General features: G+C 40.4%; 1 protein-coding gene across 2 annotated transcripts in view; it reads left to right on the top strand.

Moving 5' to 3' along the window:
- ccnyl1 (cyclin Y-like 1) overlaps nt 1–15384 on the top strand; it is a 69094-nt gene that overhangs the window by 33579 nt on the left and 20131 nt on the right. For both annotated transcript variants that reach the window (XM_039755307.1, XM_039755310.1), the window contains 5 exons: nt 2646–2680; nt 3060–3160; nt 6605–6640; nt 11398–11449; nt 15063–15182. In XM_039755307.1, coding sequence (XP_039611241.1) covers nt 2646–2680; nt 3060–3160; nt 6605–6640; nt 11398–11449; nt 15063–15182 — 344 coding nt within the window. The remainder of the gene's footprint in view (nt 1–2645; nt 2681–3059; nt 3161–6604; nt 6641–11397; nt 11450–15062; nt 15183–15384) is intronic.

Here is a 15384-nt window from a genome sequence, read left to right as displayed (position 1 = left end):
CTATGCCTAATTTTGACCTTACTATATCCATGTTGTAGCAGAAGATTTGTTAGATCAGGAGACCTTTTACCAATCTTCATTTGGTCAGTTTTGATGATCGCATGTCCTCTGTAGTCCACATGATCATCTTCTTTCAGGTCTGGAGCCCAGCATGATCTGCTGCTATAACACACTTGCTTTGAGGCATGATACATGATATGCATTTAGAGATGTCTGGCTGCGCATTATTCGAAAGAGCTGTCGTCCTAATGTTGGGAAACTTTCATTTAACTTGGAAAAAGTCTGGCCATTCTCCTCTGACCGCCCTCATTTAGAGAACTGCTGGTCACTACAGATTTTTGGTGTAAAGACCTGTTGTCTTGGTAGCTCGAACTTCCATGTTTGGCACCAGCAATCATATCACAACGAGAGTGGCTTAGTTCAGGACATCTTGTCTGTTCTAATATTTGGTCAAATGACAACTACTGTAAATCTCTTCACCATGCTTGCATATGTATTGAATTGCAGCAATGTGATTGGCTGTTTTGGAAGAGCAGGCTTTTTGTGTGAATTTTCAAGTGGCCTAAATGAAGCGGCCATTTAGTGTAGTATTTGTATCTTTCTTTTCATCCAGCTGCTTTAGTAAACTGTAAACAGTGGTACCTCGGTATACGTCCTTAATCCGTTCCAGATTCTTTGACTTGTACCAAACAGGACGTATACCAGATGAATTTTTTCCATAAGAAATAAAGGGAAAGTGTTTAATCCGTTCCCATGAAAAAAAATCCTGTTGTTATTGGCATATTATACATTGATGGGGTTGTATAAAATAATTTAAACACTGCTTAATACTAAAATGCACAAATACAAAAGCAATTAGATGAAATAAATGAAAATTTAACCTCACTTTACTTTTTAATAACGTCTTTGTTTTTCACAATCGTACATACCGTCGTTCTCGTCATACGGTATGCAGCAGCCAAGTCCTGGATACGCATGGCACCTTCATACATTTTAACAATCAATTCAAATTTATGTGAAAAAACACAAAATCGCGTGAAAATTCACAGAGACTTATAGCGCGGGTTGTTCACTGAATGCTAGCAACTGCCATACAGACGTAAACAAGGGTAGTGTAGTGTTCTCCAGATTCAAGTAGCGACACACTCAGAATAACGTTTCGAATGCTGTATAATGCGCCATGTTTAACCAACTCTCCATACAGCGTGCCTTCTACACCACACCCCTCCCTCCGGCAGTCGTACGTCTCAAAAGACGCAGACCATAGCAATCAACACTCGAACATAAAGCAATGGACAAAAGCATCATTGAACAATCGTATACAACAGGTAGCACGCGGGTTGTTCACTGAATGCTAGCAACTGCTGTACTGACGCTCGTGGGCAGTCGTGGCTTTGTCTCAAGAGAGAGGTAAACAAGGGAAGCATGCGAGTCGTATTCCAAACAAAGGTCGTAAACCAAGCAAAATGTTTCCTGTCCAAACGGGACGTATACCAAGTTGGACTTCTTCCAAAGCAGACGTATACCGAGGTACCACTGTAATAGTATTGAACATGGTAATGTTCTGTATTGAATAAAAAATATTCTAACTAAAAAAATCTCTAAAGTGTTAATAGTTACATGTGGTGAATTGGACTTTTCATGTTTGTAAAGATGGGTCATTCTGAAAGAGTTAATGTACCATGATAATTTAGAAGTGAACAGGGTACAAATACAGGGAGATTCACTCGAAAGAGGCCCCGAACATTCTGTTGTAACTCCCGTTTGGAGGAAGCATTCTGAACCAAAAAAATACGCTACATACCTTGACATTTGTGTAATCGATTGTGTTACATGCGATCTAGGAAGTGGTTTCTGTTTTCTGCCAGACACATTTCGACGCAGCGCTCCATGGTCCTGAACATATCAGTAAGCATCTCGGGTTTAATAGCAGCAATTTCACGTTGGATGTTTTCCTTCAAATCTTCCACAGTGTGAGGCTCGTTGAGCAGACCCCAAAGGAAGACGTCTAGTGGTGTCAGATCCGGCAAAAGTGGTGGCCCCTTTGAAGTGACCCTGTTTGTCGAGGAAGGGCTCCCTTTCTACCATGCTCCTTGCCGATGTGTAACACATTGCTGGAAGTAACCTTCCGTTAATTTGCGATTATCCAGTTGATTCTGACATCACTTAAACGAATCGGTGACCCAATAGCTTAGTGCCATGAAGACGCTCTGCCCATTACTGCACACCAGCATCCCGATGTGAAGTCGAGTGACTGCGTGAAGGGTTACGGGCAGGACGCACCTAGAAGGTGCAAACGGAGCTTTAACGTTGCAACAACTATCCGGAGCCTACCTCATCGCTCCGACGCAGGGTCATCCCAGCTGGTTTGAAGCTCCATATACTGAGGAGCACATGGCACGTTGTTTCATTCAGATTGCTTTGTCCTAGCGAGAGTTCTTACAGAATATTTGGGGCCTCTTTCCAGTGAACCTCCCAGTAGTTGAATGGGTGAATGTATACTGTCCATAGTTTAAAGTTGGAGCAAATGATCTTCAATGCATGGGCTGTATGTAGTCTTTCATCCATCAGACACCAGTTATTGTAGTAAAGCTGGATATACTACATTGATTTATAACATTAATGGTTTTTGTTTTATTTTATAGTGCGAGAGAAAAGAAAAAGTAATCATATTAACCATGTAAGTAATCCATGTTTTATATTCTTATTTTAGCATTCTGAACAGGTAGAAGTACTAATTAATTTAAAGCATTTGAACAAGTTGGATTTTTTTTAAAGACTTATTTTCTGATAAATACTACATTATAAGGAACCTATTTTAATTTGACAAAGTAACAAGATAAACTCTATAACGTCTCCCCACCAGTCTAAAGTGCTGTCAGCATTTAGTCCATAACTTATGCAAATAGCTTCATTAAAGTCAAATGAATTGTATTTACGTGTAATCTATTTTGGAATGTCCTGCTAGTTTTGTCTTATTATATTGGAAATAATAAAGTCTTTAAACTGCACCTTCTCCCATATTTGTTCCTAACAAATGTGATTTTTATGTTTATAAGGTGTCACCAGGACAGCTTTCCAAAAAGTACAGCTCCTGTTCTACGATATTTATAGATGACAGCACAGTCAGTCAGCCTAATTTAAAAAGCACAATAAAGTGGTAAGTTAATTAAATTGTTTTATAACTATATTTTGGAAAGCATATTCTGATCCCATGTTCATATTTTACACGTTTTTGTTATGTTGCAGTCTTACGCTAAAATCATTTAAATTTCTTTCCACCCCACCCCATATCGAACACTCGGTACCCTAGAATTACCAAATAAAACCAAGAATTTAGAAATTTCAGATTCATTAAAAATAAAAACTGAAATATCCCATAGACACATTCAGTGTATTCAGAAAGCCATTTTCAGGTCTCTTCAGAAATGTCCAGTTGGGTTCAAGTCCGGACTCTGGCTGGACAACTCAAAGACATTCCCAGAATTGTCTCTGAGCCACTCCTACTGTATGTTGTCTTTACTTTATACTTACAGTCATTCATCTGTTGGAAGGTTACCTTCAGCCCAATCTGAGGTTTAGCTCTGGAGCAGGCTTTCATTAAGGATCTCTCTCTACTTTGCTCTGTTCAGCTTTCCGTCAACCCCGACTAATCTCACAACGTCACAGCATGATGTTGCTTCCACCACACTTCACTAATGAAATGGCATTGCGTGGGTGATGAGCACTACCTGATTTCTTCAGACATGACATTTTGAACTGTATGACCTCAATTCTATCTTGGTTTTCTCAGTTCACTGTCAGAGAGTCCTTAAGGTGCCTTTTTGCAAATTCCATGCATGCCTTAATGTGTCGTGTGGACACTGCAGTTTTCATTAGATAGATAGATACTTATTAATCCCAAGGGGAAATTCACATACTCCAGCAGCAGCATACTGATAAAGAACAATATTAAATTAAAGAGTGATAACAATGCAGGTATAACAGACAATAACTTTGTATAATATTAACGTTTACCCCCCGGGTGGAATTGAAGAGTCACATAGTGTGGGGTCTCCACAGTCTGTCATTGGAACAGGACGGTGACAGCAGTCTGTTGCTGAAGCTGCTCCTCTGTCTGGAGATGATCCTGTTGAGTGGATGCAGTGGATTCTCCATGATTGACAGGAGCCTGCTCAGCGCCCGTCGCTCTGCCACAGATGTCAAACTGTCCAGCTACACGCCTACAATAGAGCCTGCCTTCCTCACCAGTTTGTCCAGGCGTGAGGCGTCCCTCTTCTTTATGCTGCCTCCCAGCACACCACCGTAGAAGAGGGCGCCGCCACAACCGTCTGATAGAACATCTGCAGCATCTGCAGGAAGTATAGTCGGCTCTGTCCTCTCTTACACAGAACATCAGTATTGGCAGTCCAGTCCAGTTTATCATCCAGCTGCACTCCCAGGTATTTATAGGTCTGCACCCTCTACACAGTCACCTCTGATGATCACGGGGTCCATGTGGGGCCTGGGCCTCCTAAAATCCACCACCAGCTCCTTGGTTTTGCTGGTGTTCAGGTGTAGGTGGTTTGAGTCGCACCATTTAACAAAGTCCTTGATTAGGTTCCTGTACTCCTCCCCCTACCCACTCCTGATACAGCCCACAATATGGCGCCTAAACTTAAGATTGTCCCTTCTGTTGTTTTAGATTGGCCTAACCCTACTGCAGATTCTAAACTTAGTCAGTGGGTGTAGGGCCAGTTCGACTAGGGTCCCTAATGTTAATCAGTAGATGGGGCTCTAAACTTAAATTTAAGGGAAGTCTCATCTGAAGATTGGACCTGGTTTTTTGTATGTTCCTCATTTTATATCCCTAAAAAAATCCCTATTTTAACCCTAGTTAGCGTATAGTTTTATAACCCCAGGGTATTGTTTTTAAAGCTTTGTGATACAGTATTTTACCTCTATTTATTACTTTGTAAATCAAAATTGTTGTGAACTGTTGATTTTTCAGTTTTAAAATATTTTAATTTATTTATTCAAATTTTAACATAATAATACATAGAAGGGTCTTTTAAGGTAATTTTATAAGGTATTTTAAGGTATTTATAAAGCTTTTTAGAGCTTGCTGTGCTGGGGAGGTAAAAATAGTTGTATACACACAGGAAGTGTACCTGCGCATTCGTGCCTCCTCGGGGTCACAAGAACAGAAAATTTTAATAATTGATTAGTAATTTATTGGACATATTTGAAATTATTATATGTATATTTTAGAACATCTTGATAGACTTGTGAATTAAATTATGATTTTACAATTAGTAGGATGGTGGGAACTGTAAAATAAAAGATTTATGAATGGGGTGTGTGTACCAATGCGTTTTTGATATAATCTTTGGGTTATTATCCCCTACCCTAATCCTAACCCTAATTAAGGATATTTAGTACTTTGCTCAGTGCATATTTCCCTCAACCCTGCCAAGTCTCCCTATCCCTTCTGCTGAAAAACGACCCCACACAATGTTCATCATTGGAATGGTATTGCACAGGTGATGAGCGGTACCTGGTTACCTGCACACATGTTGCTAATCTTGGTTAAATCGGGACTAGAAAATCTTGTTTCTCTTAAGTCTGAGAGCCCTTCCGGTGTCTCTTAGCAAATTCCAAGCAGCCTTACATTTGTCCTTTATTGAGAAGAGGCTTGTGTCAGGCCACTCTGCCATAAATCCCAGATCAGTGGAGTGTTGCAGTGATTGTTGTCCTTCTGGAAGCTTCTTTCATCTCCACAGAGGTTCTCTTGCTTGAGCTTTTTCAGAGTGGCCATTGGGTTCTTGGACATCTTTCTTACCATGGCCCTTACCCCCAATTTCTTAGTTTGGCTGGGTTGCCAGCTCTAGGAATGGTCATGGTTGTTCCTAGACATATTCCTTTTAATAAGTTTGAAGGCCACTTTGCTTTTGGTAACCTTCATTGCTGCAGGAACCTTTCATTCCTGTTTCTAAATTCAGCAGCCAATCCCTTTGACCTCATAGCTTGGTTTTTTGATCCATTGTGGGACCTTCTATAGACAGATGTGTACCTTACCTAATCCTGTCCAATCAATTGAATTAGCCATAGGTGTACTCAAACAAGGTGTAGAAACATCTCAATAATGAACAATAGAATGGGAGACTATTTTCAAATGTCATCAGAAAGGATCTGCATTCTTGTGTCACTGGGATATTTCAGTTTGTTTTTTTAGTTTGTTTTGTCATTCTGGGGTATTGAGTATTGCTTGATGAGGGAGAACAAATAAATTAAACGAGGCTGAAACATAATATGAGAAAGTGAAGAGGTCTTCATACATTCTGAATCTAGTGTATGTCAAGCTGCCGCTCATTTAAATACAGTGTTTATTTTTTAACTTGTTATTCATCTGAGGAATGATGAGTCCATTAAAGCATGTGTTTGAGTTGAAATGCATTTATTTATTTTTTTATGTTCACCTGTACTGTTCTGTATTTTTCTTTTGCTACTGAATAAAAGTATTCAAGTTATAATTCAAGCCTGTCCTACATAACCGTCCATCCTAAGGTTTAGGTTTATTTCATCCCACTATTGCTCATGCTGTTTTGTTTTTTTTTTCCTTCAGTGTTACTTTAGCAATATTCTACAATATTAAAAAAAGGTAAGAAACATATTTTTTATTTTTATTGCCTTATTTTTCCTAGTATTTTTGTCCTATGCAAACTTTCCAAATAGTATGAGTGGATGAAATGTTGGGCTTTGTCGTTTTAGTTATAATAATGTAGTGGTCAGGGGCCGCTAAGATTCACACCCTCAATGTGACGGTGATTTATTTATTTTAGTGGAGGAGACCCCAGGGACACCTCCAGCCTTGGATTGACCCACACACACTCGCAACAGAGACCAAATAATGCACACTGGGAACATTAAACAATTAAAGAATATAATGAAATTAAATTAACTAAATGACTCCTTCGGCGATATTACATTTAACATATAAACACAAACACCACACAGTAAAGTCCATGGAAAAACCAAAGCAGATGAAATGAGAGGTGATGAGATTAAGTCCAGAGATCTGTATGTTGAAAGGGAAGGGAAAACACTGTCCTACCGGTAGTTGCTGAAAGGATGAAGACGGACGGATGGATGGATGGTTCAGGAGCGCTCCTTTTCTTGCAGGAAAGCCAATGAATCCAGACACAGTCCTCAGTACACAGGTAGACAGACCATCCAGACCCCAACAAACAAATACAATCCAGGACACAATGATTAAATATGGCTGAATTAACGGTAGGCAGTCCGACAAATAAATGCAACACACAACGTACCACAACAAAAACAACCCTTTCCTCTTTTGGCCACCTGCCCTCCTTTTAACCTTATTTGACCACCTTTGACCCCAACAGCCCCTGCATGGACTGCTGGGAGATGCAGTTCTTACTGATAGTAACACTGCTACAATAATATTTTTTTTATATCTCACATTTTTGTGCATGAGAGTAGCAGAAAGGGTTTTGCAATGTTGTTGGCTAAAAAGGGTTACCAAGAAAAAGAGAAAAAAATATAGAGCAGTTATTTATAACATTAGAGAATTATAATGTCCAACTTAATCACAAAAAGTTATGCTCAGATATCCAGGGAGGACAGGAAAATAAAAACTCCAGTTGATAGGATGTTGGAGAAGATAAACCTGTCAGGGCGCGAAGGCCAAAAGACCACCCAACCCCTTCTGTGTATTCTATAACTCATGTCACCATTAATAGGATACTCTTGTGGAGTTCTCTTCTGGCGCTTTTCCACTGCATAGTACGGCACGACACGGTTCAGTTCAGCTCACTTTTGGGGGGTTTTCCACTGGGAACAGTACCTGGTACCTGGTCCTTTTTTTAGTACCACCTCAGCCGAGGTTCCAAGCGCCCGAACCGTTACCAAAACGTGATGTGTAAACTCTGCTGGTCACTGATTGGCCGTCATTACTGCGTCACTGGCTATTCTTTTCTTTAAAGGTACACACGCGAAGTTTGTGTCCGTCTCTCCATCGCTGGACGCAGTTTGTTGCATAAGTGGATGAATGTTTCTTCAGACATTCGAAAGTTCTCCAGCCACTGAGTGTTTGTAAAACCGTGAACAATCACATCCCACCACTCTGAAGCACGGTTAAATGTCCAAACAGATGGTCTGTTGCGGCGACTTTTTGCAAAATGTGGAAGATCTGTAATATACAGAATCAGCATTTTAATGTTACACTGGCAGTTAAGTTCATTTTATGCTTTGCAACAGTGATAAAAGTTAGCTAGTGATGTGCTTTTTTTAGATGCTTACCCTTGCGCGTCGTCGAGCTAAAGTGTTGTCGTTGTCTGCGTGTTGTTGTAAAAGTTCCACGGTGTCACGGCAGTAGAGGCGGGCAACTATAACGACATGTGAATAATCCCGCCCACTCTAAAGCGGTACTAAACTGCAGTTGAAACGCAAACTGAGCCGAACCAAGGTGAGCTGTACTGAACCGTGCTGTGCCGTACTATGCAGTGGAAAAGCGCCTTTCGTCATCTCATCATCTCAGGTAGCTGCAACATACTTAGGCCAGGGGACTTGATACACTTATGCTATCACATTGTACCCAAAAAAAACCCACACAAAATAAGTCTAAGTTATAAAATTGAATTACAATTTATGAAAGGAACTAATCCCCCCCCACCTGATTATTAATGTTAGTGATCCCTGTAATCTCTTAAGTGATCAAGAGAAAACCAATTTAAAGTAGTTCAGGGTTTTCAAAAGTTCCTTCAAGAAATGGGTTATAATACAGGAGCTGTAAAACAATAGCCTGTTACCACGGCAAAATGGTTCAAACAATGGAAATGAGTTTGCCATATTGTTTCGGTTACCACAAATTTAGAATTGTAACAACATGTGAATTTATACGGAAAGATTTCATCCCTGTTAGATTTTTCCACATAGATGCCTAAATAAACTCCCAATTACACATGTAAAGATTAATTAGATGTGAAGATTTGCACTGGGTGTGACAAGGATAGATAAGATTAGAAATGAGGACATTAGAGGGTCAGCTCAAGTTGGACGGTTGGGAGGCAAAGTCAGAGAGGCGAGATTGTGTTGGTCTGGACATGTGCAGAGGAGAGATGCTGGGTATACAGGGAGAAGGGTGCTAAGGATAGAGCTTCCAGGGAAGAGGAGAAGATGAAGGCCTAAGAGAAGGTTTATGGATGTGATGAGGGAGGACATACAGGTGATGGGGGTGACGGAACAAGATACAGAGGTCAGAAAGAGATGGAAGAAGATGATCCGCTGTGGCAATCCCCAACGGGAGCAGCCAAGAGAAGAAGAAGAAAAACTGTGGTTACTAGAACCAAAACTTTGAAAACACATTTCAGTAGAGTCCAGTAGGTGGTGCTCATCACATACTTTTAGATTTGCACATTTTTAATCCCTGAAAAAACTTCAGTTTTTTCTTTAGATAAATTCTGAAATAGCATCTTTTAACATTTTTTATATTTCTAAATAAAAATAAAGCTGTTATAGTGAAGGCCACTTCATATTTCTTTCTCCATAAAATTATTTTATTTTCTATCCCTGTCTATACCAGATTGCAAATCTATTCAAGGTATTTTGTCAGGAAAAGATGGATATTTTTGTTGAATTGTGTATATTTGTCCAATTAATTACTGAAACTCATACTTTTCTAGGACTCTTCTTAAAAACAGTGTTAACTACATAGTTATTTTGGCCTTTAAAGTTGAATGCCACAGTGATCTGAAAGACAGCATTAGTGATTAGTGGCAGTTGAAACCCAACTTTGGACCTTGAGTGTTTGTAACCCTTTTTTGAGTTGGCACCCCATATTTACTTGTGTTTCCCTCCCACAATCCAAAGAGTAGTGCACACTGGTCTGATAGTGTGGATGTGTCCTGAGATGGATGGGCAGGTCCTGTTTGCTCCTATGATGGCCTTTAGTTCCCTGCAACCACAAAAAACAATCAGATACATAGAAGAGATGGGGAGAGGGATGCCTAGTATCACCATTATTAGGCTTTATTGCATCATTTCTTTTATTTAAAATCGCTTTTATTGGTTTGCAGCAGAACTCTGTTAATGAACTGCGTTACAGACAGGGTAGAAGGAAGACAAACTTAATTCTGTCAGACACTCGCTGTCCCCTTTTGCTGTTGCCATCATGCAGCAGATTTAGGTTTCCAAGGTTAAAGATCAACAGATTTAAGAACTCTTTTATTCCCAAAGCTGTGAACATTTTGATTTTGTTACTTGTAAAGATACTGCTCATTGCTGTATTCTGAAATATTATTTTATGTACCGTTAAAGGTAATTGGTAACCTTTGTAGTAATCTTGAATGTATGTACTTATGACTGCACTCATTGTCAGCTGTTGTGTTTTGGCTTATTTTTTTCTTTCTGTGTAACAATGTCTTATGTTTTTGTACTGTCCTACTGCAAACAAATTTCACCCTGGCAAAATTAGTCTTATGTACGTTCCTTTCTAGACATTTAATAGCCACTGGTGAGATGGGCCATAGGAGGCAAAGCTGCAAAATAGTGCCATCTTCTGACAAAAGCACAATTAACATGCTGCTTAGACATCAGAAACAGTTCTTCGTAAGCAATGTTGTTAAACATCGGAAACTTAATGGGGGGAAAAAAAAAAAAAAGATGTTTTAGTTCAGTATACATACATGTACGGTATACATGTCTTATCAGTTTTATTCTCTGTTAAGCTTCGTGATAAAACTTTTGGCCAAGATATTTCTGTTTGTGATCAATGATTTGCAAATGCCAATTAAACGGATCTCACAGTCCAAAGACCTGCAGGTTGGGTGCATTGGTGATCCTAAATTGTCCCTAGTGTGTGTGTGTGTGTGTGTGTGTGTGTGTGTGTGTGTGTGTGTGTGTGTGGGATGGATGGATGGATGTCCTGACATTTACCTTAAAAAACGCATGCAATAATCCACACACAACATGAAATGAATTGAATTGAATGCAGAATCTTCTAAAACCAAAATTGTAGGCTATAAACACTTTTATAAATGTAGTCCAAAGCTGTAGTCCACCTCATCTTTCTGTTTGTTTTATACGGCCCAGCTCCTTATCCGCTTGTGTTTCCCTGCTGTACAACAGGCACACGTTTTCATAAATTAGAATGCAGATCATTTTAGGAGTGACTGGCTGAACCTCACAAGTCAACCCTTTCTTAGTCTACATTGACAGATGGGCAGAGTGGGACAAGATGTTCTCGTTAATTACTATGAGTTTTTAGGATACTTTAATATATGAAATTTTAGTATTTTACAGTGCTTGCACTATTTTTAGCTATTCATTTGATTTTGTTTTTCATGTATTGTGTGTTAAAATGAATTGCCCAACTAATGCATTATTTTTCAACAGGGACTCCAACAGATCACTTGATATTTTTGATGAAAAGCTGCATCCTTTATCGGTAGGTGTATCAAATGCTCTACTCTTCTCAAAATGTAATTTCATATTTTATTATAGAATGGAACTCTTGCCAAAAAAAGATTAATTTTTGGCACATCCTCCTTACTTTGATTTTCAGTATGTGTTTAAAGGTTTAGACATTAGACATTTCAATTCCCAGTTACATTTCCAGCTTGCCTGTGTCTTTTTCTTCTGTCCCTTATTTAACTTGCTGCTTTTTTTCCCCCACCATTACCAGAGCAGTTACAAGGCAGCATCATGGGACCATGAATGGACAAACTTGTTAAGAAGGCAGGCTCTATTGTAGGAGTAAAGTTGGACAGTTTAACATCTGTGGCAGAGCGACGGGCATTAAGCAAACTCCTGTCAATCATGAAGAATCCACTGCATCCACTGAACAGTGTCATCTCCAGACAGAGGAGTAGCTTGAGTGACAGACTTTTGTCACCGTCCTGCTCCACTGACAGACTGAGGAGATCGTTCCTCCCCCACACTATGCGACTCTTCAATTCCACCCGGGGGAGTAAATGCTAACATTACTCAAAGTTATTGTCTGCCTTTACATGCATTTTTATTACTATTTAATTTAATATTGTTTCTTTGTATCAGTATACTGCTGCTGGATTTTGTGAATTTCCCCTTGGGATTAATAAAGTATCTATCTATCTATCTAATCATTTTTGTATTTAATAGTGGAGGTCATTTGAAATTCTCAGCCATATATGTCTTGAACAGCTCTGAAGAACAGCAGCAGATGAAAATATCCTGATATGTGGCAGTGCTGCAAGGAGTGGAGACTGACAACTCATTTTTGTTTTTCTTTACCCCGCTACTGCATGTTTTCAAGTGTAGATAGATAGATACTTTATTAATCCCAAGGGGAAATTCACATACTCCAGCAGCAGTTATACTGATAAAGAACAATAATAAATTAAAGAGTAATAAAAATGCATGTAAAGGCAGACAATAACTTTGAGTAATGTTAGCATTTACTCCCCCGGGTGGAATTGAAGAGTCGCATAGTGTGGGGGAGGAACGATCTCCTCAGTCTGTCAGTGGAGCAGGACGGTGACAAAAGTCTGTCACTCAAGCTACTCCTCTGTCTGGAGATGATCCTGTTCAGTGGATGCAGTGGATTCTTCATGATTGACAGGAGTTTGCTTAGTGCCCGTCGCTCTGCCACAGATGTTAAACTGTCCAACTTTACTCCTACAATAGAGCCTGCCTTCTTAACAAGTTTGGCCAGGCGTGAGGCGTCTTTCATCTTTATGCTGCCTCCCCAACACACCACTGCATAGAAGAGGGCGCTCGCCACAACCGTCTGGTAGAACATCTGCAGCATCTTATTGTAGATGTTGAAGGACGTCAACCTTCTAAGAAAGTATAGTCGGCTCTGACCTTTCTTACATAGAGCATCAGTATTGGCAGTCCAGTCCAGTTTGTCATCCAGCTGCACTCCCAGGTATTTATAGGTCTGCACAGTCACCTCTGATGATCACAGGGTCTATGAGGGGCCTGGGCCTCCTAAAATCCACCGTCTTTGGTCTTGCTGGTGTTCAGGTGTAAGTGGTTTAAGACGTACCATTTAACAAAGTCTTTGATTAGCTTCCTGTTCTCCTCCACCTGCCCACTCCTGATGCAGCCCACAATAGCAGTGTCATCAGCGAACTTTTGCACGTGGCAGGACTCCGAGTCATATTAGAAGTCTGATGTATATAGATTGAACAGGACTGGAGAAAGTACAGTCCCCTGCGGCGCCCCTGTATTGCTGACCACAATGTCAGACCTGCAGTTCCCAATACGCACATATTGAAGTCTGTCTGTTAGTCCACAATCCATGCCACCAGGTGTGAATCTACTCCCATCTCAGTCATCTTGTCTCTAAGTAGCAGAGGTTGGATGGTGTTGAAGGCGCTAGAGAAGTCCACAAACATAATTCTTACAGCACCACTGCCTCTGTCCAAATGGGAGAGGGATCGGTGTAGCATATATAGATGATGGCATCCTCTGCTCCCACCTTCTCCTGGTATGCAAACTGCAGAGGGTCGAGGGCGTGGCGGACCTGTGGCTTCAGGTGGTGAAGCAGCAGCCGCTCCGTGGCCTTCATCAGATGTGACGTCAGAGCAACAGGCCGAAAGTCATTCAGCTCACTAGGACGTGATACCTTTGGGACTGGGGTGATGCAAGATGTTTTCCAAAGCCTTGGGACTCTCCCCTGTTCCAGGCTCAGGTTGAAGATCCGCTTTAGAGGACTCCCCAGCTCCAACGCACAGGCCTTCAGCAGTTGTGGCGATACTCCATCTGGGCCCGCTGCTTTGATGGCACGAAGTCTTCTCAGCTCTCTGCTCACATGGACTGCTGTAATTGTGGGTGGGGATGTCTCACCTACGCTGGTGTCAACAGAAGGATTGTTGGAGGATGCAGTACTCCGAGGTGAGAGTGAGTTAGGGTGATCAAAACTATTAAAGAAGTTGTTCATTTGGTTTGCTCTCTCCACGTCTGTCTCGATGGTGGCACCCTGCTTCGAGCTGCAGCCAGTTTATGTGTAGGCTCACTCACAGAATTCTTAGACCGTGGACAATCGCCAGTATCACAATCTCAATAATGATTTCCATCTACAACGGGAGTTTGGGTGGTTAGTACTACCACCTGCATCCTATACTTGATTATTGTTTTCTTGAAGTTCACACATTCTCCTCATTCAGTGTGTGGGGTTTCTTTTTCTTCATATCCCCTGTGTATGTCGTGATGAACTAGTGCCCTGTCCAAGAATGTTTTATTGCTTCGCACACAATGCTGTAGGGAAAGGCTCGGCAGCAGAACCCCAATATTTTGAAGACAACCACGTAGGTAGCAGGATGTTCTATAATGTTGGGAGCTGATGTGGGACATAACAGTGAAGAAACGGTGTCAATGCACAAATGAGAAATGTAATATGAGAATGGTCTAAAGCAGGGGTGGGCAGATTTCAGTCCTGGAGGGCCACAATGACTGCAGGTTTTTGTTCCAACCCAGTTGCTTAATAAAAAGCACTTATTGCTCAAGTAACACTTCTGCCTCACTTTAGTTGTCTCGCCCATTAAGATTTTGAACCCTTATTGCTTATACTCTCGGTTTTTAATGGCTCCTTATTAGCAATAAGATGCAAATGACAAAAGAAACCAGCATTTCTCCATTTAGTGTGTTTCCATTTACAATTGTGTGTATTTGTCATGCACAATTGGGTTTAATGAAATACTTGGAAGGAAAGTGAAAAGAAAGAAGTGAAGCACTGAGAATAACTCGTCTGTTTTAGACTTCAAATCATTTGGATGATATCCTTAGAAAGGAAAAAAATCTAAGATATGAGAATGACTTGACATGGCAGAGTTAAATAAGATTAAATAATTGACAAGGATTGGTTTTTAATTAAACAACTGGGTTGGAACAAAAACCTGCAGCCACTGCGGCCCCCCAGGACTGAATCTGCCCACCCTTGGTCAAAAGTAACACTAACAAATGATGTACCTGTTGTTTAGTTGAGGAGAGGGGGCCAAACAAAAAGGATTCTTAAAAAAAAATGCTTGCATTGTAATAAAACCTGAAATCACTCTTTGCATTTTGTGTCCATTTAGAAAGAAGAGGTGCCTGAAGACTACCACAGGAACGATCCAGAACACCGGCACATTTATCGGTTTGTCAGAACACTGTTTAGTGCTGCTCAGCTTACTGCAGAGTGTGCAATAGTAACCCTGGTAAGAATATAACCACCTCTGCATGTTACTGAATTACATTCTGCTCCTCCACAAGTATATCGGTCATTCAGTCTTTGTTTTTAAACAGAGCATTTCACAGGGCACACAGTCTCAAAACAGAACAATAAAGGTCATGATTTTTGTTATTCCACTGAATGCTTACGAGTATTTTGTAGAAGCATTCTTTATGTGGTTATTTAAT

Source organism: Polypterus senegalus, chromosome 6 (assembly GCF_016835505.1).
Source record: "Polypterus senegalus isolate Bchr_013 chromosome 6, ASM1683550v1, whole genome shotgun sequence".
In the NCBI taxonomy this organism is placed as follows: domain Eukaryota; kingdom Metazoa; phylum Chordata; class Cladistia; order Polypteriformes; family Polypteridae; genus Polypterus; species Polypterus senegalus.
The sequence above is the reverse complement of the archived record's forward strand: the minus strand, read 5'-3'. Positions and strand labels throughout refer to the sequence as shown.